General features: G+C 37.8%; 1 protein-coding gene across 1 annotated transcript; it reads right to left on the bottom strand.

The window, feature by feature from the left end:
* Positions 1-850: 850 nt before the first annotated feature.
* Positions 851-23435, bottom strand: LOC128727784 (SLIT-ROBO Rho GTPase-activating protein 1-like). The gene is made up of 13 exons (XM_053821727.1): positions 23342-23435; positions 10345-10528; positions 10095-10260; positions 9676-10026; positions 9098-9586; positions 8752-9019; positions 8473-8685; positions 8282-8387; positions 7969-8193; positions 7721-7892; positions 7560-7639; positions 6870-7482; positions 851-4481 (listed from the first exon to the last, which is right to left on the bottom strand). Exons 1-13 carry the CDS (start codon positions 23433-23435, stop codon positions 3219-3221), a joined length of 4224 nt encoding a protein of 1407 aa, XP_053677702.1. The 3' UTR covers positions 851-3218.
* Between the last annotated feature and the right edge of the window lie 741 nt (positions 23436-24176).

The following is a 24176-nucleotide window of genomic DNA, read 5'->3' as shown; positions in this document are numbered from 1 at the left end:
GCAGCAGCGTGCACGTGTCTCGATGTCATCCTTGAGTCATTTCCGCAAATAATTAATGCTTGAAATATAGACTATTATTGTTATTCCGATGAAAAGATGTGCCTCTTCCCAACAGTACCACCCATCATGTGATGTACCACATTCTAAGAACCTGGAATCTGAGAGTAAAACAAGCAAAGGAACTTCGTTCTGGATGCTTTAAGCTGGTTGCGGGATCCACTTTTACCTTCGTTTGGTTGGGAGCATGTTTCGAATGGAACAGGCTTTCGAACAGTTGTTGGAAAAACCCGTCCTTCAGCGAGTTTCCGGTAGTTTCGCTTAGCCAAAGAGCATTCGTAACAACGAGGATGGTTATAATATGTCTCAATTCGAGAGTCATCTCCCAAAACCACATAAAACAAAACAGCAATTGGCGACTAAACGCGGACGGGTATGCAATCACGGAACGTCTCCAAACTGACTGAAAACAGACGGTTACTGCGTACTTGCAAAGTACAAGATACCGGGCGTGAATTAAAATTGCAAACAACCGCACAGCTACCCAAAAAACAAATAGTCATTTTAGAATGTAGGTTAAGTTTTCGAATTGTTGGAAAAACAACCACACGTAGAACTACAAATTGTACATTCGCCATATCACTGCCCAAGAACCAAACACATGACACGATATTGTTTCATTAGTTTCACATTTATTTTGTATATTTGATCATTCAAGTGTGGATTTTCCGATATATATATATATATATATATATATATATATATATATATATATATATATATATATATATATATATATATATATATATATATATATATATATATATATATATATATATATATATATCTGTATTAGTTTGATAAGTTGCAGCTAGATTTTGTTTACCAACCCAATATTTCTACCTGCTTTGTGCTCATCATCACTTATTAGCATACTATTAACTCATCAACCTACTCTTAGAGCATCGTATAAAGAAACGTTTGAAGAATGCAATTCCTATACCTACGCCGCATCTGCCGCGAAAAGTTACATTCATGCTGTTTGACCTGCTTGATTTGATGCATTGCATCTGTACTCCAATAGAGGGTGAAACGAATGCACGATAAAATAGACGAAAAGAGGATACAAACTAACCCCTGTTTTGCATACGTTTAGTACAGCTCAATCGTATGCGAAGAAGTCGTGTAAGGATACCATCAACACCCTATCGACTGGATCTTTACCAGAAAGAATAAGAACATGTCAAAACAAACGATGACCTATTCGAAACTTTGAATACAAGATAGCCAAATACCGCAGATTTGAGCCGTATCCTGCGGACATCCGGCTAACCAGTCTAGTTCACCAAACTCTCTGCATGCCTCGCACTGGGATAAGAGCTGAGAAGAGTCCCTTAACTGGCGGTAAACTATTCGAAATATCTTACAGGCTAAATCATGAGTAAACGGGCTTCTTTTACTGGATATAGCAAATGATTTTTTTTTCATATGAGTTCAGCTTTTGTGCTCTGTTGCTTTTGCTTGTTCTCTCGCGACTATTATCAGAAGAACGACAAAGAGAATGCGTGTTATGTGACAGATGTCCTAACGGTTAGAATAAATCTACATACGACGATTTGCAGATAGTATTAGAGGATGCTTTTTTTGCCAGCATTACGGTATGGCAATGTGATTGCCCGCTCAATAACCAATATTCTATCGTGACAAGACGGTCGATTTGCGAGACGTTCTAGACGGCAAAGCAGATAACACGTAAGGATACAACAAAAAATACGTATACCTTCTGGATCTTCGGTAACGAGACCACTAGTCACTGCTATTTGCTGGGCAAATAATGGGAAGCAATGGTCTCGATTGCTATAAATATGCAAAACAAAATGTTTTCGTACTCATGATTTTCGTTAGCCAAAATACAGCGTCACGTGTGCTTTAGTCAGTCAAATATTGTAGGAGCGCTGGATCATATTTTACATTGTTCTAAGATTAACGTTGCTTTCCCTGTCCTGTTTCCATTGATTTCTCTTTCACAATGTTCTCTAATTTGTAACTGGAAGAGACATGCAGGCATTCAAAAGGCTCACACAGATTTGAATATCTTCGAAATTTTGTATGTTTTTTTCTTTTGCTCCCTTCACTTCCAGTGTATTTGCCATGCTAAAAGAGTCTAGTGATTTATAATACACTAAGATTTGCTTATATAATCCTCTACAGATTTCTCCCCCAGGACAGCTACATGTTGTACAGCATGGGTTACACGCATTCCCACAACTCTAGTGTAACCAAATTGGCCGGATTTACATACGGCACCATTAAAACACAGTCCGATTTAGAATGCAGCAAATAAAACCACAACCCATCTTCATGTTCTCACAAAACCTTACAAGTGTTTTTCATTTTTTTTTCGTTTCGTTGTATGCAATTATAACGCAAATCACAACTTAAGCAACAAATTGCAACGGAACCGACTTTAAAAAATAGGCACCACTGCCAGTGTGGTCCACAGTATTTGATGCCTACTTTTTTTCCCCTCCATTCAGCACCCAATCAGTTCAATTTCAACCCCATAGTCAGCCAATATCCTCTACTTGCTATTCCTACGCGCTAATCCTTCCTAACAGTTTCTGCTAATGCGTCTAACGTTTAATTTTTATCTTCTCCTTTTAGCTTGTTTACGAGTATTGCATATTGTACCGATCCAGTCTTAGTCATTAACGTTTCGCTCAATTATCATTTTGTATATTCGAAATATTGGTGTTTTTCCTCCATCCACAGGCATAGCGAGCGCTACAACTGCATTCCTCCTGACGCTCGATTGTTGTTCGATCTGTCATTGGTAACGCAATAATTAACTGTTTTTAATGACCATTATCGAGCCGACCATTTATTGACTCGCTCGGTTTGGTTTTTGTGCGAAAATGAGTGAAATTAATATTGGTTTGTGGTTCACAATTGGCATCCACTCGCTCTTTTTTTACTTCTTTCTTTCCTTCTGTTGTTACCTCCGCCTTAAAAACTCCTTTTCTGATGCCACAACAGCCAGAATTACGGATAAATATATTGGTTTCCTCGCTAGTCATTTGGTTCGCGGTGACTTAGTTTGAGAATCGGATGCGATGCAGAAATTACGGAGTGGAATTTTTGCGTACTGCTCTCTTCGCCTTCTACACATACGAACATGATTACATGTTGAATGTGTTCGAACGAGAGAACAACCCCCACTTCTAGTCGGCGTTGCGACGTTGCATTTCCGGTGTTTGCGGTGGCAGAACCTGTGGTTTCTTCAGAATCTGTGGTTTAACTTTCACCTGTGGCTTAAACGAGCTCAGGTTTTTCGCTTGCTGTTCCTGCGTCAACGACGATCCACCTGCAACTGCAGCGATTCCTTCAGCTGATTTCATCAAACATCCTCCAGTAAGATGCAAATCGGCAAACTGTGACACAAACTTTTGTGTGTTGCGGGCAGGGATCGGACTTTTGTTCAGTTCTTTTGACGCAGATGTTGAGGCCAATGATGCAGACACCGAGAGTCCCGCATCGTATGAAATGGAGGCAATTTCCGGTTCATCAGCCACATCAAATGCAACTGCGGCGCTCACTGTTGCCGCAGAACCCTCATCATCACCAGCCGTTGATGAACCTCGCAGCTCATCTTCTTGATCGGTGGAACACTCTTCGAAAATCTTCGGAACTTCCACCACTAGCGCAGAGATCGGAATGGCAGAGCTATTGGAATTTTTAATACTGATTTCCTGCGGTTTAACCTCGGCCTTCGGTTTATCTAGAGCAGTTGTCCCTTTGATGTCCAACTTTACCTCCTTTTTCACCACATTGTTCTCGTAAACTGGTGGCTCGTTTGAAAACCGTTCATTTTTCTTCAACGTACACTGGTTTTGGGCTGCAAAACGTTCGGCTGAAGTCATATCTTCTAGCTCGGTATCGAGCGATTCCCGGGAAGCATGCGTAGTTTCCTTGTTTATGGCCGAGAGGGGTAAATCCATCACTAAATCTGGTGCTATACGATTTCGGCTGAGAATGCGAGATGTCGTCAGATTTTGGTATGAGCTCTGTGTTGCTCGCTTTTGCCATAAATCGCGATTTTGCTGGAACACGTTTAACGTTGCCGACCCACTGCCGGCCGCAGCGAGAGATAGTTTGTTTTCCGACAAGCTGAAGCTCTTAGAGTGATATTTGCGCATCGGTTTTGATTGATCGGACTGGTCGTCAGATGCCGATGGTTTGCTCTCAGCACCTGTGCCTTTGCTTATAGATAAGGTCGACGATTCACTTCGACGATTTAGACCCAAAGTCGATTTACTATGTTCCGGTGGATCTCCCATTCCACCAAGTCTGGGACGGAATTCCACGTTGTCTGATTCTTCGTCGTTACTATTGCTGCTCGTACCACTATCGGCTGCTGGAGATTTCTCACGATTGACATTAATCTTCGTCGGTTCGGCGTAGATCGGTTCAGATGGCTTGGAAGTCTGCAAAGAATAAGGGCAGACAAGCACATTTTTATAGAGTTAACATACACAGCTTTTTCTAAAAACGGCAACGCGAGTGAAATAAAACAAAAATTGCGTGGATGAAAGGTTAATAAAGCTCATTATTCCTCTCACGCAGAAGTGGCGCAAGGGTTGTGTGATAAAAAAAGTGTTGTTTCATTTTTATCATTAAAAGCTCTTTGTAATATTGTTAACAGACAAATTTGGACCAGCTCTAGTTGTATTTTTTACGTCACAATTCATTGGAAATAAATTGCACTTTGTTTCAATATTTGCTTTCCTTAGGGCCATTACTAAATTCCACCTTCATTACTTGAACTACATGAAACGGTTAAAAGGAAATATTTCAAAATGGTGCACCACTGCTTGATGATGCATTTACTAGTTATATTGATATTTTAAGCAAATACCGTTCTAAGCCAAGCGTTACAACAAACACCAAGAGTACAATCGATAGCTAGCAATGTTTTGAAGTTACAAATTGCAAAACGGTTAGTAAGCTTTGTGATGACAACGATTTACCAACATTCCTAAACGTGATAGTTATCAGTAACAATCGATCTTAGTTATTTGGGGATTTATGTATTTAAACATACGCTCACCTGTCGTATTTTTTAATGCCTGGTAACGATGGATTATAGTAGCAATACAATATGCTAACTTTAAAATGATACACGAATTTCACGGCACAACACAGCGGGTATTGGAGGATTCAACAACTGGATATCAAGCGAAAAATTGTGAGCATAGAAAACACAGAAACATACCATGCACTATTGTCCTCAGACCGACGCAATGACGAATTGCCTAAAGACAGTGATTCCGTCATTTTTGCTACGCGTTTCAGAAATCATTTTCGAGTATGTTGAAAATATGGTCACCAACGAATCTTTAATTTTATTGCGTGATCAAAACGTACACCCTACAATTAAGAACCTGCTTAGTGCATGTATCTGTTGAGGCTGCAGCAGTATCATATGTAATACGGTGTGCTAACTGTTCTTGATGATCGAGTCATGTATACTTAGCTGCTTCCATGCATATTAAACAATTTTGAGCGTTTTTCAGCAAAAAAACGGTGGCACTCAACATTCTATGTTTTTTTATAAACTATCATATTTGTCTAGAGCTTACTTAAGGTTAGAGTTTGATTTTCTACATGTAAACTTTAAACAGTTTCCATTCATTAACATAGTGTCTGTGCTTACATGTAGGATTATGAATTTATACATTTGCAAATATATACGTTGCTCGTAAATTATTCGATGACTAAGAAATAAAACGTAGGAATAAGCAATCTTTTGACATGGGTTCGTGTTACTAATTATCATGAAAGAAGTCCGACGATAAAATCAAGATACTAAATAAATCGTTGCAGAGAAAGGAGTAACTTTATACCCTTCTAGTTCTAAAGAACATAGCAAAACAACTACATACAGAATAACAGACATCTCCACAAAGATACCGTAGGTTGAGAAGGCAAAGAACTAGAGAACTAGAAATAACTAGAATAAAAAAAACATTTACACTCACATGCAACTTATAGAGAGATACCTTAGCTAAAGTAATTATTATTTTGCAAATGTCAGACATTTTCGATATATCAAAAGATGCCAAAACTAGCCATACTAAACGAGATAGTAAGTCATATAGTATGACATAAATTTAAATTTATCTCCCTCATTATATTCATATTGTAGCACATAGTTTAAATTCATTAAAAAAACATAAGTGACTAAGAAACACTGTCACTAGAGCTAGCTTCGTCTAGAGCTAGAGCTAGAAAAGTATCGGCAATAGAGAGCTTCGTTTATTTAAGAAGATTCTTGCGATTCTATTAGAGAGTTGTTCTGAACAATGTTTAGAATAACATTCCCAAACTCATAAAGTCCAGGATAATTTTATTTTCAATTTTAATTTCAAATTTGAATTAATTTCTGCATTAAAAGAGATTCATTTATTCTAACGCGAAACCAAACTCCTCAATCAAACTTATTTTGAAATAAAATGGCTAGATTTAAAATTATATTAGCATCTTCATTGAAAATGCCATCGAATTTTCTTCACAAAACTCTTGGCATGTGCATTTTAATGGTTCAAACATACTGTATCAATTCACTGTATTGATACCATTGACCGATCAGCAAGTTATTGCCAGAGCGCTCAAAACACAACGCAGACAACAGCATGTACAAACATAACACGGAAATAGCACATGACATTAAAGCACTCAGTATAGGCGATAAAAGCATGGAACTGCTGTATGAATCAACGAGCACAAAACATTCAAAGAGAGGATGAATTTCAGAAAAAAGCAACAACAAAAGATATAAAGAAATCAGAAAATTAAACGGTTGTCTCCAGTACCTCATATGTGAAGAGTGTCATGTCTTCGACGAACTCGAAGGAGTTTTCGAAGGAATGCGGTTCGTCATGGTAGTTGTACGGTGATGCTTTCAAGTGATCCACACTATCGTAGTGGATAAAGTCGGGATCCTTTAAATCGCTGCTCAACTTTTCTCCAATCACTGGAGGTGGATGATGGGCGGACGGTAGCGGTGGCTGATGTGTTACTATGGCAACCTGTTGTTGTTGCTGCTGTAATGATGGTTGCGATGATGCTGATTGATGAACAGCAGAAGCCACCTGCGAGGGTTGTTGAATCGTGTGATACTGCGGATGTCCAGGAGATGCCAATGATGCTTGAAGAGAAACAGATCCACCAGCTCCACTGGCTGTGGATGTGCTTCCTGCTACTGTATTTCCAAGCGCAGTATGACCACCTCCAGATGCCGTTGTAGCGCTTATCGTCGATGTGGTGTAATCACTACCACACGTTATGTTTGAGAGAGTATTGGAATTCTGCGTACAAATGGATAGTTGGCTATTGAGAGAAATGTTTCCGCTTGGACGACGTTTCCGGACGGATTCCTCTGAGCTAGAAGATTTCAAGTGTTCACTTTTATCGCGTTCTTCATCCCTACGAAAAATAATTTGTATTTTATGAAATATAAATTCTGCGACACAATGTTGAAACATAGAAAGTAAAGAACTTACTTGATTTTTAGCGATATGTACTTGTCGGGAATGAGTCCAGTTTTACCATTTACTGATCCTCGCCACCAATCGTTGGAAACCTGATTTTTATTATTTATACGTGATGAATTAAAATGTTGACCTATGTAAAAAACGAGAGGGAGCAACAATATTTAACAAACCTGATTGAACAGCATCACAGTATCTCCTTTTCGCAGCGAAAGTTCTCTCTCAGATCGTGCATTGAAGTCAAATTGTACGATTGCTTCAAATGTGTCCGACTCGTCTTCTGACGGATAAACCTCTGAGTCAGGATCTTCAGATACTTGTTCCGTAGGCGAATCACCTACGTCACTGCAAACATTAAATCATAAATTTGAAATTTGAAAATGAGTTCAATTTTTTTCATATTGAAAGTTGCAATACATACATATCTTCGAAGGTCTCTGAGGTTATAAACTTTTCATATTGCATTCCTCCCAGATCCTTCGGGAATAGTTCGGCATGGTGGACAATGATGTTCTTTATCAGTTCATTTACTTGATTTTGATACTGGACTTGATCTTTATCTTCAGGCGCAGGCATTAAGGTTGGTCCAAAGCAAATCGCTAGATTATAAGCGTCCATCATATTTTCATCAGAATATTCGGAAAGGCTAACGGAAGAGCAGAGAGATGTAACATTCATTAATTGACTCTGGGCAGATTTCCTCGTAGTTAGTTTTTAATTTCTTTGTCACTTACTGATTTAAAAAGGCAAAAAGATATCGAATGACGACCACAACAGACTTTGGTAGGCTTTGGAAGAATTTTCGTATACCGGATACGATGTCATGCTTGGATTCTAGTTCTAAAATAAACAAAAAACAAAAAACACAAATAACATTAAAATGTTTTGTTCTATGTGCAATCAATACTATCAAATAACCACGTACGTGCTAGCTGAACGAAATGATCAAAGTAAATTAGCGGAAAAATGGGCTCTCGCAATTCGCGTAAATAGAGCTTCAATACACCCGCCACTGAGTTTATGTCGGAAGCATCGGTCATTTCAGCCAACGGATCGTCACCTCGTTCAAAAGCCTCCTTAAAATTACTTATTTCTACTTGAGATCCTGAAACCCGGAATATGCCTTGATGATGTAATCCTGTAACAAAACAAAAACATATAGCCATAAAAATAACGAAACAAATAATGATGCTGAGCAACCTACCATAGAGATTAATTACTCGTATGCAACTTCGCACTATGAGTGGAATTTCCTCGCCAGAAACTTCCAGATATTCCTCCAGTGACCCTCCAAAGAGCTTAGGTCGACCCGACTTGTTCATACGCCCGATGCGCTTTCGCTTCGGAACGTTCGATTTCGTTAGTGTGTCTGTTTTGATGGCAGAATCTTTCGCTAAAGCGTTCCGCAAGTATTCCGCTTTCGAGTCTAGTCTAGCTATTCTTGATGTGGCGAGAATATATTCTCGAATTTTCTGAAACGAAATAAAAATTCGTAACCAATCAATTAGTACCAAACCATTCCAATATGCTTAATTAATTTGTCCCCTTACCGTAATATAAAACTCTTCGATTTCGTTCTTGTCTGATCGTAATTTTACTGAAGTGTTCTCGGGTTTTTGGAAGCCAATTCCACCATCACCAAAAGCGCCGGTGCAATCGTAATCTTTCGTATTGAGTATGTCCAACAGATTTATCTCTGCTGTTTCGAGAGTTTTCCAGATTTCCTCCGATTCCATGCGTAGATTATTGACGCGTTGTTCCAGCTGCAGCAAACGCGACTCCATTTCTTGATGTAAAGCCTTCTGTAGCTCCGGTTCTACATCTTCTTCCTGGCCCTGAAACTCCAACCGCTTGGGAATCATAAAAGCGGCACTGTGCTGTTCAAGGAACTTTTGTTTATCAGCCCGACTATCCATGGAGTTAACGATGTGTGATAGCGTTTCCGCGTTATGCAGCACCGCTCGGCATCGGCCTTGATCAGCAGACACATGCATCAAAAGTGCACGGGAAACAACCGAGTGAAATCCAAGATCCATGCACTGCAATGGAAGCATTCAATCAATCGATCAATTCACAATTGAAACTGAAATAAGAAGTTTCTATGTTTGTCCCAAAATCGAATACTCACATCAATTAGATCGCTCAAGTCTTCGACGAAATATTTATGAATCGTCGTGTTTGAAGCTTCGAGGCACAGCTGATATTCATTTTTTGCCTTCAGCGCCTTCAGTCTTGCGTCAGTGTATTTGTTTTTTCGTTTCAGCACCTCCTTTTCAATCAGACGATACTTTTTGCTACGATCCAGTTTTTCTTTCGGTACGCTTTGTTGTAGTTTCATTCGTTGGTTCTCAGCCAAACGCAACTTCTTTTCTGCCTCTTTTGCTTCTGTTTGCAATGTATGGTATGTTTTCATATTCGTATGCAGTTCCTGCAATATTCGCAATATTTCGACATGCGTTTCAAAGCCAATCTCCCGACACTGCAAGCAAATCGATCAAATTAGTAATATATCCCCCGTCGTATCTAATCCCTTGAAGCAAATGTTACCTTTCTGTATATACGTTGAACATCGTCCCAGACTGTCTGCAAGCGAGCAACTAAATGGGTCGAATAAATTTCTGACATGGCGGCATGATCTCTGGACAATGATTTGGTCTGATTGAGAAGCTGTTGCCAGCAAGAGTACGATGAGAACATCGGCCATTGCTCGCGTCTGCAATTCATGGTAAAAAACACCACACCACAAAATTAGCACAGCGTTTTTAATACAACGAAATAATAACAATTACTATCTTACTTTTGGCGTTGCTCTTTATGTCTCAACTGCAAACTTTTTGCGAGCTTATCTAAGCTTTTACTGTAGTCTAATTCCACCTCACCTCGCCTTCGGAAAAAGTCTTGAAGTTCTTGCACGAGCGCAATTTGTGCTTCCACTCGAACATCGAGAAATTTAAGCTGCTCGTTTAGCTGTTGCCTGATATCTGCGAAGCAAGAAAAAAGAAAAACAACACACATAAGTTAAATTTACTATATCGTATTGGTAATACACGGATCTATAATAGTTTCGAACGAGAAATATTGGTTTTGTCGTATATGAAAAAAAGAATTCGCCGAACAAGAAAGGAATAAAATTTAGAAAAGCAATCTTTAAACGAAATTTAAAAGGAGTTATTTAATTGTATTTACAAACCAAGCGATACAAAAAAATAATAACCGTTTTACATTTGAAACACCATTATTAATGAATTACCAACAGTGAAGCATTAAAGATCAATCTAAATAATTACGCAATGAATGGGGTGTAAGACAAATCTCAGAATCTGTGGCGTAAGGAAACATGAAGTAATGACATCATCTACAAGGTATCATTTGTACACAGGAAAAAAACAGACTACATATCTGAAGTCACAGGAAAAAGGAAAGAATCTTGAAATAGGAGAACTTAAAAAAATTGAAATTTTTTATATCTTAATTTAATTAAATCAGAAGCCGTTTGTATTTTCCAACAATATTTTCCGTATAGCAGAAAACGGGGTTGTAAGCCCTTATTCGTGAGCTGATTACAAAATGGAAGAGATTAATCTTTGACAATTTTGTATAATAAATTTCATTTAAATCATACTTATTTTTGAGCTTTTCATTGCAAATTTCGTAAAAGGGTTGGGCTGCGAATCATCTTTCGCTACCCACAATCGCACTTTATTTGTATTTTTTAGTGATCATTTGTGTATCGGGGTTATCAGAATTAGAAGGTCATAATAAAAACCTGGAACCGCGGTAGATTCTGGGTGACACACTATACGTACCATACATGTATGTATGCATGTATAAAACATTCGTTTTCTATTATAGATTTTTTTATGCCATGAATCAGTTTATTTTTATATATGGAAATGAACATCGGTACAAAATAACAGTAGGAAAATATGAATCGCTGTAGTTATAAAAATATGAATAGCAAAACATTTCTTTCATATCGAGATCTTTTTTTATGCTTCTAATAGATGTAATACTAACTCAAATTGTCCCTTATTTTATTCAACCGGTGGGCCAGATGCATGTCTTCAGCTGATGACTCATCGTCAGCTGAGAACGTTTAGATTTAGCCGTGGTCGAAGATAACATACATGCTATCCCCTATTTGATACACCGCCCTCAACACGTCTTAAACATACAAAAACAGGGGTCGAAAAAACCTTTGGTTGCTATTTGAGGAGGGTTCTCAACCGAATTTCCATTTCTGGGATATAGCTGTCTTTGGAAAAACAATGCTACACACCAATCCTCCAATACATGCTGTCTGGCACGCCCTCCCAGTATTAGTGGAAAACTGCAGATGCAATAATAAAGCACAAAGTCGAACAATTCGGTGTGTTTGTATATGTAAATGGACAGGAAGGAGTGGTATTCAAGAGAAGGCTCTTAAGGATGTTTTTACGTGCTGCATTTCATAGATGCATTTCGCATATAAAAATGTAGTTTAATCTTTTCCAAAGTAGAATTGAAAAAGAGATCAAATAGTTATGAACAATTCAAGCATTGCATGTAAAATACCAAAATCCATCAATTTGCAATGGAACAATTACCATTTATCAAAATACCACATATGAAGCGATATTAATATGAGCTTTATAAAAAGAGGATTAAGTTGCGCTTCAAAATAAGAAACATAAGTTACAATATTCACTGTATAAATTATAGGTGCTATAGCTCTACTTCAGCGTTAATTATGCATGTTGATGGCTGATCTTTAAGTGCGATCAATTCAAAAATACGGTCTAGTTGTCCTGTCATAATAAAAAAAAGTGATTCAATTTGTGAAATGCTGTCTCAATCTAAACAGATAAAAATGACATTTTGTTGAAATATTGTGTGTTCTTCTTTGACCTTAGATTATGAGTTCAAATACAGATTCATCACAATTCCTATCATACCAACAATATTCCATACTTGAAAAGTATGCGTATATTATAGTGCCCAGTGCTCCTAACGATGTTAAATAATAATTCTCTTGATTCCACCCCAATCCGCGGTTGAAACTTGAAAAAGTAATCAGCCGTTGGTGCACTAAAATCTCACACCATTACACCAAACACACACAAAGACCCATTGCGGGGGGGTCATCGAATTTCATACCGTTTCGTGACACGTACATCAACACAAACCATGTGCCGGATGCGATTCAATGTCTGCAGTACAACACGCAACGACGTTAGAGCCAGTACCGGTGCGTGCGCTAACATGGACTTTTTGTTGACAGCGTTAGCCCACGTATTACCAGATTGCCATGCTGCTGCTTTTGTATGTAGCAGTAAGTCATTCAACTATTCAAATACACCGTTTGAATGATAATCTAGAGCCTCGAGGCACGGTGTTTTTGCATATGCAGACTAATCGTGCACCTTACCTTTCTCCATCGTTGAAACTATCTTTTTGCTGTACAACATAAACCGCCGCAATGAAAGCATGCTTTACATTTTTTATGGGGTCGCAAAAGAAATTTCACATTCGGAAAATTGTACAAAAATGTACAGAAGTAGCACACTAGAAATTAATCCTTTAGCTTTAATAATCTATTATAATATTCTTTAATACAATAACAGAAATGGATAATTAACTGCAGTTATATATTATACATTAACATTGGAGTTTCAGTCCTTCAGGTTTATACAACATACGTTACGTGCGATGGAAAATGTTACCTGGAAAAACATCCCGAAATTCGGGACTGGGCTGATGAATCCAACCAGTACGCTGTTGTATTATGCATTGAAACATTTTGCACGTTTATTAACACTGTTTGGGATAGAGTATCTAAACTGGAGAGCAACTTTATTTTCAACCTATACGTAACCGTCTAAATGGCATTATCCATGTACATGTTTATATTCGAGTGAACAATCTGTGCGAGAGAACCAAGGAGCAAAAAATGAAATCAACTTTTGAGTTGTTATTTTACCACATAAGTGTTACTGCTCTAAACACATCATACACATACATATTTCACAAAGCAGTAAAAATGTAACACTAGAAAATTCACAGTTTGGTACAGAACGTTTTTGAATAAAGAACATTTCGCCGTTGTAGCATCTCTTTGCGGCACAAGAATATAATCAATCACTTGTTGTTTAGATAGTGGCGTGACCTTTACTCGACAAAGGGTACGTATAAGCCAGCGAGTCAGAATTATTATGATGAACTATGCTGCGTCTGAAGCACTCTTATCGAATAGTAACACATCTCAATCACTCGCACGCCTTTCGTCTCGCAGTTCAGCTCCACGCATTCAGCTATTTCATCCAGCATACAGTGATAGTAGCTTCGGTCGATTCGTTATTTAAAGTTATGCACACAACACACATCACTATGCTTAAAGAGCGTTCGAGTTGCATTTTTTTCTGTCTCAATTAATCCACACATTTTACATTGCCCGAATAATTTTTCACACAAAGAATAGAAGCATCCAAACCCGTAGAGGTACGCGTTGCACCCACGACAACCAACACAATATGATTGCTGTTACATCCTCTCTCCCGCCACGAGCTAAAGAAAGAAGTTTATTGACACCGGAAACCCCAACGTACGAACGTGTAAGTCGCGATTGCCACCCTACTCGCTGCGTAAGACTACCATCGTTTGAACACATTCTAAGCATGAATGAATGTGGTAAATGCATTCACAAAAATACTGCTGCGCATGCCTAGCGCATGAAGCCTATTAGACGAATACGGACTTGTCGAAAGCTGTAGCCAGCTGTAGTACGTACGCGAGTGCTTGAAATGGCCCAGATGCCGATCAACCAATTGATGGTGGAAGTGACAACAGCCACTACACTTCCATGCGGTCGAGAATGCATTACGATGGCACTCTCTATTGGGGGGTTTTGTTTTCGTTTGCCAGTAAAAATAGAACATTTTCCACTAAGCGGCTTAGCAGATGCAAACTTCATCAAAAACAATTTAAAGTTAAAAATGTAGTTTAAATATTGAAAATATTCAATAACATTATTCTATATAATATTTGAAAATATCTTCAAATGCAATTTCCTGCAGTATTAAGTAACACATCATTTGCTCAAGACTGTTAAATTCTTGACTCCCCATTCTCAAAAAACCCCATTTGCCGACGACGAGTTAACCACAGGTTCTTGGATACCAAACGCGTCAAACAACAAGCCCCATAATAAATGTCAGCCGGAAGCTATTCACAGCGAAAGAAAAATAAATAAAGATCGACAACCACAACAGAATTTTCACCACACGTTTTACAGGGTTCAACAAATCTGTTTGCCTCAATCTAAGGAATGCTGTCTAAAACAAAATGATCACACCCTAAAATATTTAATAAAAATTCAATTATAAATAAAACAGATGCAAAATATTTGTTCTATGAATCGAAAATCGAAAATAAATACGCATATGGCATTATATTTAACGTTGCAATTAAAGCAACTTATTAATTCGTAGTTAATTTAATAGACCGTTATTTTTGCTAAATTCTACAAGTCCTCTTTTCGTTTTTAGGAAATTTAGTCATTTGTTAATTCATAAATGATTTTTCTACAAAAAAATAACATTTCTACTACTTCGTCGATAAGGCAAAACTAACGAACTAACGGCAATTCCAATCTCGATAAAAAAAAACCACCAGCAGTTTACACTAAGCTAAATTTTCGCTCCTTTTCTAGTAGTGCATGATGCTCGAGAAAGCTGAAAGCGGTAAAATAGTGGCATCTGTCGATGGAGCCTCCTTCCCTGAATGCTCGTGGTTTGAATTGTAAAAGTGAAAGTGCAGCGCCAGATTCCCAGCAACCCTTCACGGCAGCTGTGGGCTACATAAACTTATGGCAACCTGCAGCTTGGAATTGCAAGCCAAACATAATAAGAAGCAGGAAAATCAATCCATCTGATGCACACAAAAGTGCAAATCAACATCACTCGGCCCTTCAGTAGCGAGTTGCACTAATGCATTTCTGATTTTTCCTTTCACACCTATTCCCGCTGGGACTTCCTCAAAGTCATAAGGAAGCAAATTATTAACAGCTTGATCTCATGAGTATGTTTTACTAGGTAGTAGAAATGACAAAACTCGAATAAAAATTCTGCACTGTTTCTGCAAGCGACGGCTTTTATTCAATGGTAAATAGTTACATAGTTGTTGCAACCATTTAAATCATTACCTACATCTCACATGTAAGCAAACCATCCCCTTTAGCCCACTGCAAACCGTAATCAATGTCATGATTTGTTTACACTGTTTTCTCGGTAAACTGTCCGTTGACCAGCCCATATCACTTGCCCTCGTCGGTCTTGGGGGTGCATCGATTGCTTTCTCCCTGAATCACAGCCAAGCTCAATGGACGTTCGGTGAGGTTTCACATGCATTTTTGTCGATCCATACCCAACCGTTGGTGCGGCGCAATCGAAGCGAAGCCGCGACAAGCGGAAAGCCCTATCATTACCGCAGATCAATGGTCGATTCGTTTGGATGTGATGATTAAGCGATACATTTCCACCGGGTTGTTGATATCGATATCGCCGATCAAATACTCGTGTGTGACCGCAAAGCAAACGAGCGGAGACGAGTAGAGACATGGGAATCGACGGTTCACAAGTGACATTCGATAATTAATTACACCACTGTTGATTATGCTTGACCGACACACATGTTGGCATTTGCACCTAGTACAGGTGTTGGTTTTTTTTTCAACACTCTTCCCACAGGAGTAATGCGGAGTGGAGCAAATGTTTTGCCTTTTGTTTCACACCAAGCAAAGACAGTCTAGGCATTATGCAATTTCTCTTACTTTCTCGTCGGATGAAATCTATTCGCGTTCCCGTCCAGAAAGCAACGGCGCTAAATGCGAGCAAGTGAAAGAACAACTTTTGGAGTATCGTTAGCGACCGCACACCGGCGTGAAAGCGACACGAGATCCTACGAGCATAAACGACACCCGGCATAAACGTGATGATGATAAAAAGAAACCTCCAGCTGTATCTGCGCTTGCCGCTGCTACAGACCTGAATTTTTGTTGTTACATCAGGCACTTTCCTTTGGCATCGAACAACACGACGGTCATATCATCGGCCATTCGGAACTGCCATCTGTAGACTGCCATAAAAGCTCCTTTATGCTTCCGGTCATATGCTCAAATTTATAATGAACACGATACACGATGGAACCGTGGAAACTTTAGCATCCCGAGGGCTGACCGTCAAATAAGAGTAAAATACAGTTCCCAGGTTCATTCGTTTACCAGGTTCATCACTCATTTACCAGTGGATTACTTCTTTGTTTACTGTTGGGAACATAACCGGTAATACTGTTACAATAATAAAATATCAGGGACACACAAATAAAGCATGAATTGCAAACATGGAGTTAACATGTTAGATGTTTTCTTTTTTCTTTCATTCCAATTGTCACAATATATGTATAATGACTATGCAATGGATAAAACACACGTGCATTCCTAAGAATGCTGCAGTGGAAAATAGTAAAGGGCCAATTCAGTATTCATCGCCTTACCATGTTTCTAAACTAACTTTATTTCCTCTTTTGTTCATATTTCTCTTTCTCTCTCTCTCTAACTCTACCACCTCCCCCGCCCCCTCTCACTCTATCTCACTCTCTCTCTGTTCTATCGGCCTCTTCTGTTTAACGATATGTCTATTTCTTCCATCGTTTTGAGATGAATATATATATATATATATATATATATATATATATATATATATATATATATATATATATATATATATATATATATATATATATATATATATATGTATATATATATATGATCATATATGTGATCAGTATAACAATATAGCTCAACCGCCGAGATGTACCATACTTCATCAGATACCATATCAGCAAATATGATTTTTTTTTTAAACCTGTCAAGTAGCGATTATCGCGCGACAAAAAGAAAACTTTTCTGATTTGTCGTTAATTAAAAATTCGAAGAGACGTTTCAGTCGATGGTGCATGAGCATATAAGGAGTCCGTCCGGGAGCAGCAACGGGCTTTACAAGAAAAGTATACACTTTCTACGGTAGGTATACCGCAAAAATGCATCGGCTTCTTTTATCAACTGTCGTTTTATCGTTATTCCGTAGCAAATTTTACCGCGTCAATGGGCATCAAACCAACACAGCCTACTGCTTCACACAGAAGACTGCCGCTGGTTTGGGTCGAATATTCGTACTCGCAATAGAAAGCAACATACTCTATCTCGAAGCGCAGATGCATCCACGCCATTATCGTCGATACTAAGTTAAAACAATTACGAGGCGTCTAATGTGTGGCATTTAGCTTATTAGTTGATGTTTAATCTTTATTACAACAGAAAATTCTATCACACAAATATTTGCGAATGGCACTCATGCTATCTATTTGATAACTTCAACGTCAACATGTTTGGTTAAAAAAATTAAAAGCTGAATGATCTCGTTGCGAAAATATGCGTATCATAACTGCGATAAGGCTTTCCACTTTCTTTTAATTCCTCGCAATGAAAATCGAAAAAAAAACACACCAGTATGTTTTTCTCCACTCGGTCCAGCAAAGCGAATAATTTATCGTTTCGCTTTTTCGATTGCCATCTCATTGTGTTGACATTTGAGGCGTTAAGCAATTTCACCTATAGCATTGCATTTCCATGATAGAACGCTACAACAGCACCTAAAAGTACCTAATGTAAATTGATACTCCACTTCCTAAGCCCCTAAAAAACCAAAGTGACAAAGGTTTGCATTCTAACGCAGCAACCATCAGCGTTAAGGTCTATTGAATTAAATAGAAAATGCACAAAGCAAAATTCGTTGCAAGACTGCTGAACAAACGCAATACGTGGTGGTACTGGTACAAAGAGTGGTTACGCGCGCGCGCGTGTGTGTGTGTGTGTACGGGTAACCAAACAACCGACATCCGGAATAGGAACGGAACGGAACGCATCATTATTGTATTGTTTATGAGCAGACCGGACCTGGTTGACCGGACGGAAAGAACACCCCACAAAAAAAAGCACACGAAGCGGTAAATGTTTCGGTGGATGAAACCAAAAGTAAATCTACGTGTTTAAAAAGATACATTAACCACCATCGTACAAACGATGGCGCATGAATATGCCTCGGAAACACCGGCTGTTTAAACATTGAGGAAACCGCTTGCTAATATATGCTATTAGAAAATGAGAATTTACACTAAACTAAATACGATCTCGACTGATCTACTGCCTAGGCTGATCTAGAAATATTTTTTTCGAGCATTATTACCGACATTGTATTTTCGAGCATTATTACCGACAAATACGCACAAACTAGCGCTTCTAATAGTAATAATCCTTGCGCGACTGTGAATCCAATTCCGGGTCGTTTATGGGGGATGAAGGACTTTTTCCCGGAAATACCCAATACAAATGAGGAAGCTGCGCAATATGAAAATTGATTTATTCTTACTCGTTCTCGAATCTGTGCCATGTTTTGTTGCTCTCTAGCGCATTCTCGCTCTTCTCGGCACCAACAACTCCTTTTCGCCTTATCTCACTCTACGTCATCAAATCTACTCTTTCTCTCTCTCCATAAGGCAAACTTAAAAACGCCTAGCTTTCTTACAAACGGATGCTATTTGTTTTACTGCTGCTGCAACAGAACAATTTCGACGAACAGAGCCTTTTTCATTTTTTTTTCTCCACACACGAAATTGTTAATCTCATATCTTGAATCGATATAACATGGTCGTTGATTTGTTGTATAATATACATTCACAAATATATTACATTACAAAACAATCACAACAATCAAAAGCGTACATGAAAATACTTTCAAAGCAGTTACTTTGCAGTTAGATTTTTTTTCTTTTGAGCACGGTTCTACATACAGTAGAATTTTCTTAATCCTTTACATGTGGTAGGAAAAATCTTATTTCCTGAGGATGCAACACGATCGGTCTCGAGAGAAGCATCGGATTTTTGCATAAAGATGAACAGGTTTTTTTTGGGTTGCACATGGGAAATCCAAACAGAATCAGGACACACAGAAGGTTTATCTTTATTCTCGTTCTCTTACTTTTGATCAACAAACTTCGATTCCTGTAAGAGTCGACGCTGACCCCAAATGTTCGCCAAAGATGCGGCCAGATCAAATCACGGGTAATTTGAGAGGCATCGCTTACGACGTAAAAGATCGATTTTCATTTATCGTAGTTCCGTTTCTTCCACTCTTCGTAAAAATCACGCAACATCGCCGTACGTTGATCGGTCAATTCATTATACCAATTTACCAAACGAAAAATGCTCTCGAGTACGCTTTGAAAACTGCTTCAGAATACGCAATTTAGCACCGCTATCACTAAATTTTCGCCCCAAATACACTTTTCCACACTGGAAACTTTCACTGTTTGCATCACTTGAATTTCTACAATATTCTTATAACGGCTTGTGCAAAATTCACTTGAGCCAGAGCACATTTCCACCGTTTTTCTTTCTATGAGTCACGCCCGCCCGTAGATTTTCTCGACCTTTGTGCTCTTATCGTAGTCAGAGCCTGTGCCTGTGTCAAGAGAATGTACCTTTTCCAAACTAACCAGCTGTGAGAGAGCTTTTCCTCAAAGAAATGTCTTCCTGATCCCACTACTGAGACCGAATCGGTTGAGGAAATGACGTTGCAATGTACGGCGCTGGATGCTGTGCATCCGACCGAGTCTGTGAGCAAACCACGAACCAAATAAAATTCTCACCAATTGGAGAACTCGTCTTTCGGGATGGTACTCCCTATTCGGGATGGTGGGAAACTATTTTCACTGGAACATGCACACCACTTTGAAATTGCCAGGAAAAACACACACAATATCATGGCTGCAAACCGACGAAAACCTTCCGGCAATCCAGCATTTTCGCAAAACTAAATCGTTTGTTTGGAGTTGCTTTGGGCTCTAACATAAAAATAAACAGAGAGATGCTTTTTCATCTTTCCGCATCCTGCCAAGAAGGTGATAATAGAAACTCTTTTGTATATCTCGTTCCAGTCGTTTTACTCGATCCAAGCATCACTATGATCGTTGCAAATATATATATGCCTATGACGAATGTTTAACAACATAATATGACTGCTCTTTATTATTAACACATAAAACTGTTTGTTTGAAGCCAGTTTCACGTACTTCGAAGTTTTTATAACACAATTAGAAACGTATATTACTCGCATACGCTAGTACAGCCAGAATAGCGACCTTACGCACTTCAAACAGCATCCGTGTGTTTTCTTCGTTGGAACCAAAATTGTACCACCACATAAATGTGAGCAAAGTGATTAAGAACAGGCAGGACCATAATGAAATGGTTGTCCGCCATGTTTGAGTGGAATTTGACAGTAAAAGCCTATGTTTGATTTCGAACTAAACGTACAAAGCCAAGGTTGGTTTACACATTCCCATGGAGACGTCATGGAAATCTGTTTTGACAGTTCTCCGTTTTTGACGTTTGTACTCTGGATCAATAAGGTATCATTTTCCAAAACAATAATTAAATATTCAGTTCCTGATAATATTGCAAAATTACAAAAAATGTCTATGAAAAAAATGAGGAAGAGAAAAAACATTAATGTGTATCAATTTGAAAATATGTATTTTCAGTAAAATTATCTATAAATAAATTGTTATTCACAGACTAATTTACTGATAACAATCATACAAGAATATAGTATACCGTTTTACGCCAAACGATACCCGATTAATCCAGAGCCTAATTCACCAAGTATCAAGCTGCCAAAATGCACTTGCTTCCATTTTCTATTTTTTTTCCAATTAATATATGAGTATATGTAGTTGAAAATAGGATTCAGAACATAGTTAAATTAATTGGATGTCAAAAATAATTCTTGTGGACATAAACTGGTTCGGTGCACATAAACGTTACTGCATCGTTCGTTAGGTCGATCTAACAGTTACAGCTGATTTAAAACCAAGTCAAAATGAACAGTAAGAATCGATGCAGTGATGCAAATAAGTAAAACTATTCAACCAATAAAAAAGTATGTTATTCCAACGTAGCACGCGTACTAATTTTTCATCCATTCCATAAGTAGTAGTATTAATTGTAGAACTAACGATACTCGTATTCTTTAAGTAAATGATTCAAACTATTTTAAATTATTCTCCTCTGCTACTTCTTTAATCAAAGGGTATATAATACAAAGTTATGCAAAAGACGACAACGATCCAGCAAATAATAGAAAAAAAATAAATACTTCATCCGGCGTTTAATCGTAATGGACTTAAAACAACGTTATCAAAGCAGAGATAACAAAGTTCATTTTATACAAGTTTTTTTCCAATTGAGAATGATTTCAGTTTTTGGAAGACATCATATGTTAAAAAATAAAGATGATGTTTTGATTTACGTTCGGAAAAATGATTCTTATTGCCAGTTTAATAATGTTTACTTTCACTTGTACTCGTACTCGTATTAATTTACTTTTATTCGTACTATATACATATTTGACAATAACTAGTGACGATTTAAAATATATATATCACTAATTATTAAGATAAAAATATTTGAAATGATGTGTATATGTAGGACAGTAATAACATATATTCTTCGTAACTGACGTAAATACCATTGGATGGTCAAGGTCTGGCTTGTATGAAAGCCTTCATTGACTGGGTACATTTTCTGAAGTCTGATGATCAGTTCAGCGTACGTGGGAGGCCTTAGTCAAACATTGACTCCGAAAATAAAACCAACAGCATATAATGTTTGAAGTAACATGAATGCAAATATATAGATTATAGTTGTGGCTAGGACAAAATGATGCATGATTTTGTTTAGCCGATTTGCTGCAATCTCCCATGCGAAAATATTCTCTTAAATTTTTTTTTTGTTTATTAGTGGTGACAATTAATGTCCCTCCTGAAATATTTTAAATCAAAATCATTCAAAACAGATGCAATTGGTCGTTTCTTCTAACCAATACACAACATAGACGGAGTATCAACATACATGTTGGGAAATAAAAAGAAACTTACATATAACACTCCTCTTTTAGTATCAAAAAATTAGTTTTAAAAATCCAGAACACAGTCTGTTAACATAGATCGAAGGACAGCAGAAGACATAAACAGTAAAAGGATAGATACGGGCAGTTTAGAATAGCATACTCCAAATACGTGATGAAAGAGGTGTATCAATAGCGTTAATATCCGGTAGAATAAAGTATGAAAGACATAATATTTTGTTAAAAAAATCAAAATCAACAAATCTGCATAGAGAGAGAATAAGAAAGCAGGACAAATGGGAAAGGATGACAAAAAATGAGTATTGGTTGAATATTCTGCTAGGAGAAATGCTGCTAGGAGAACTTTTAGAAGCAGGGAAACAAATTGTCACGTTTAATTTATGTCCAATGATTTTTTGCTGTTTGTTAGTAATATTAATATGAGACACCTTGTCTTATTTGATTATTAGTTCCAAGCCTTGAGATATTTATTATTTCTCTTGATGGCTTTCGTGCACTGGCACGACAAAAATATTTAGAGCCGTAAGAAACTCAATCGAAATACTCTTGGCGCCGATTATGTCGAGCCTTGAAACGTATTTATTGATCTTTGATTTTACTGGATAGAAGAAGGCTTCTAAAATCTCTATAGTATACAAAAGACATCTTTCTTGTGAAACAGAATCAATATACATACAGAATACAATCTATAAGAAATCTGATATGAATACAATCTATACAAATACATCCCACACTTTTACATGTCCTGTTAAACAAAAATGTAATACTACTTACTATTGAACAGGTTCAGCTTTCTCGTTGAACCCAATCGTCGTATCGGGCTCTTAATATCGACATCGTTTTCATCCATCATTGTAACGCCGTTCATGTTTTTCGTTGTTTAGCCCGTATTAAATGCTCCAGAGATCCTCGAGTTAATAATTTTATCACACACCTCCGAAGAAAATTCAATTACCAAGGCCTTCGATTAGAGATAACACGTTGTAGGCATCACTTATATCATCTGCACTCTACACTAATCTGCCTTTTAGTTTTAATCAACAATATGCCAAGCTTCATAAGATTATTCACATCTCCGATGGACGGAAGCTAGCAACATTTACACTTCACAGGTCGTCGTTGGACGGACGAGCCATGGTCTATGGCATACGGCAGCAGTAGCACATAAAACACACTTTTTTCAGCCCCGTTTCAACGCTTCACATTCCTTCTAATTTCTACCACTCGCTATATATGCTTTTGCAGGAAATGAAGAGTGAAATTATTTATTAATTACTTAGAGCGAGAGCCTGACTATATATATGTAATATTTTTTTTTAAATGCGCTAATAATATCACTACTTTTAGTCGTATTCAAAATAAATTTAAATTCTCAATGTTAATGATTAATTCAATAAAAAAAAGTTGTTTCATTCGCACATTTAGTATAGCAGAATAAGGCAAATCGATGAATTAAATTAAACAATTTAAAACCTCATTCTTCATTACCACCCGCTTCCTCGCCATTGCTTCAGCGGGGGCGGCGATTGTAATGAAAACAATAACACGGACAAACGTATGCAAAGTGTCGATCGGTTTACGATCGGCGCATAAATTTACGCCACCACTC

This window comes from Anopheles nili, chromosome 3, assembly GCF_943737925.1.
Source record: "Anopheles nili chromosome 3, idAnoNiliSN_F5_01, whole genome shotgun sequence".
Classification (NCBI taxonomy): domain Eukaryota; kingdom Metazoa; phylum Arthropoda; class Insecta; order Diptera; family Culicidae; genus Anopheles; species Anopheles nili.
The sequence above is the reverse complement of the archived record's forward strand: the minus strand, read 5'-3'. Positions and strand labels throughout refer to the sequence as shown.

Coding starts and splice junctions, on each gene's coding strand:
- LOC128727784 (XM_053821727.1), bottom strand. CDS start 23,435: ATGAACGGCGTTACAATGATGGATGAAAACGATGTCGATATTAAGAGC. Junction 9,587..9,675: donor ACTTGAGCGATCTAATTGAT/GTGAGTATTCGA, acceptor CTTCCATTGCAG/TGCATGGATCTTGGATTTCA. Junction 4,482..6,869: donor TGACACTCTTCACATATGAG/GTACTGGAGACA, acceptor TATTCTTTGCAG/ACTTCCAAGCCATCTGAACC.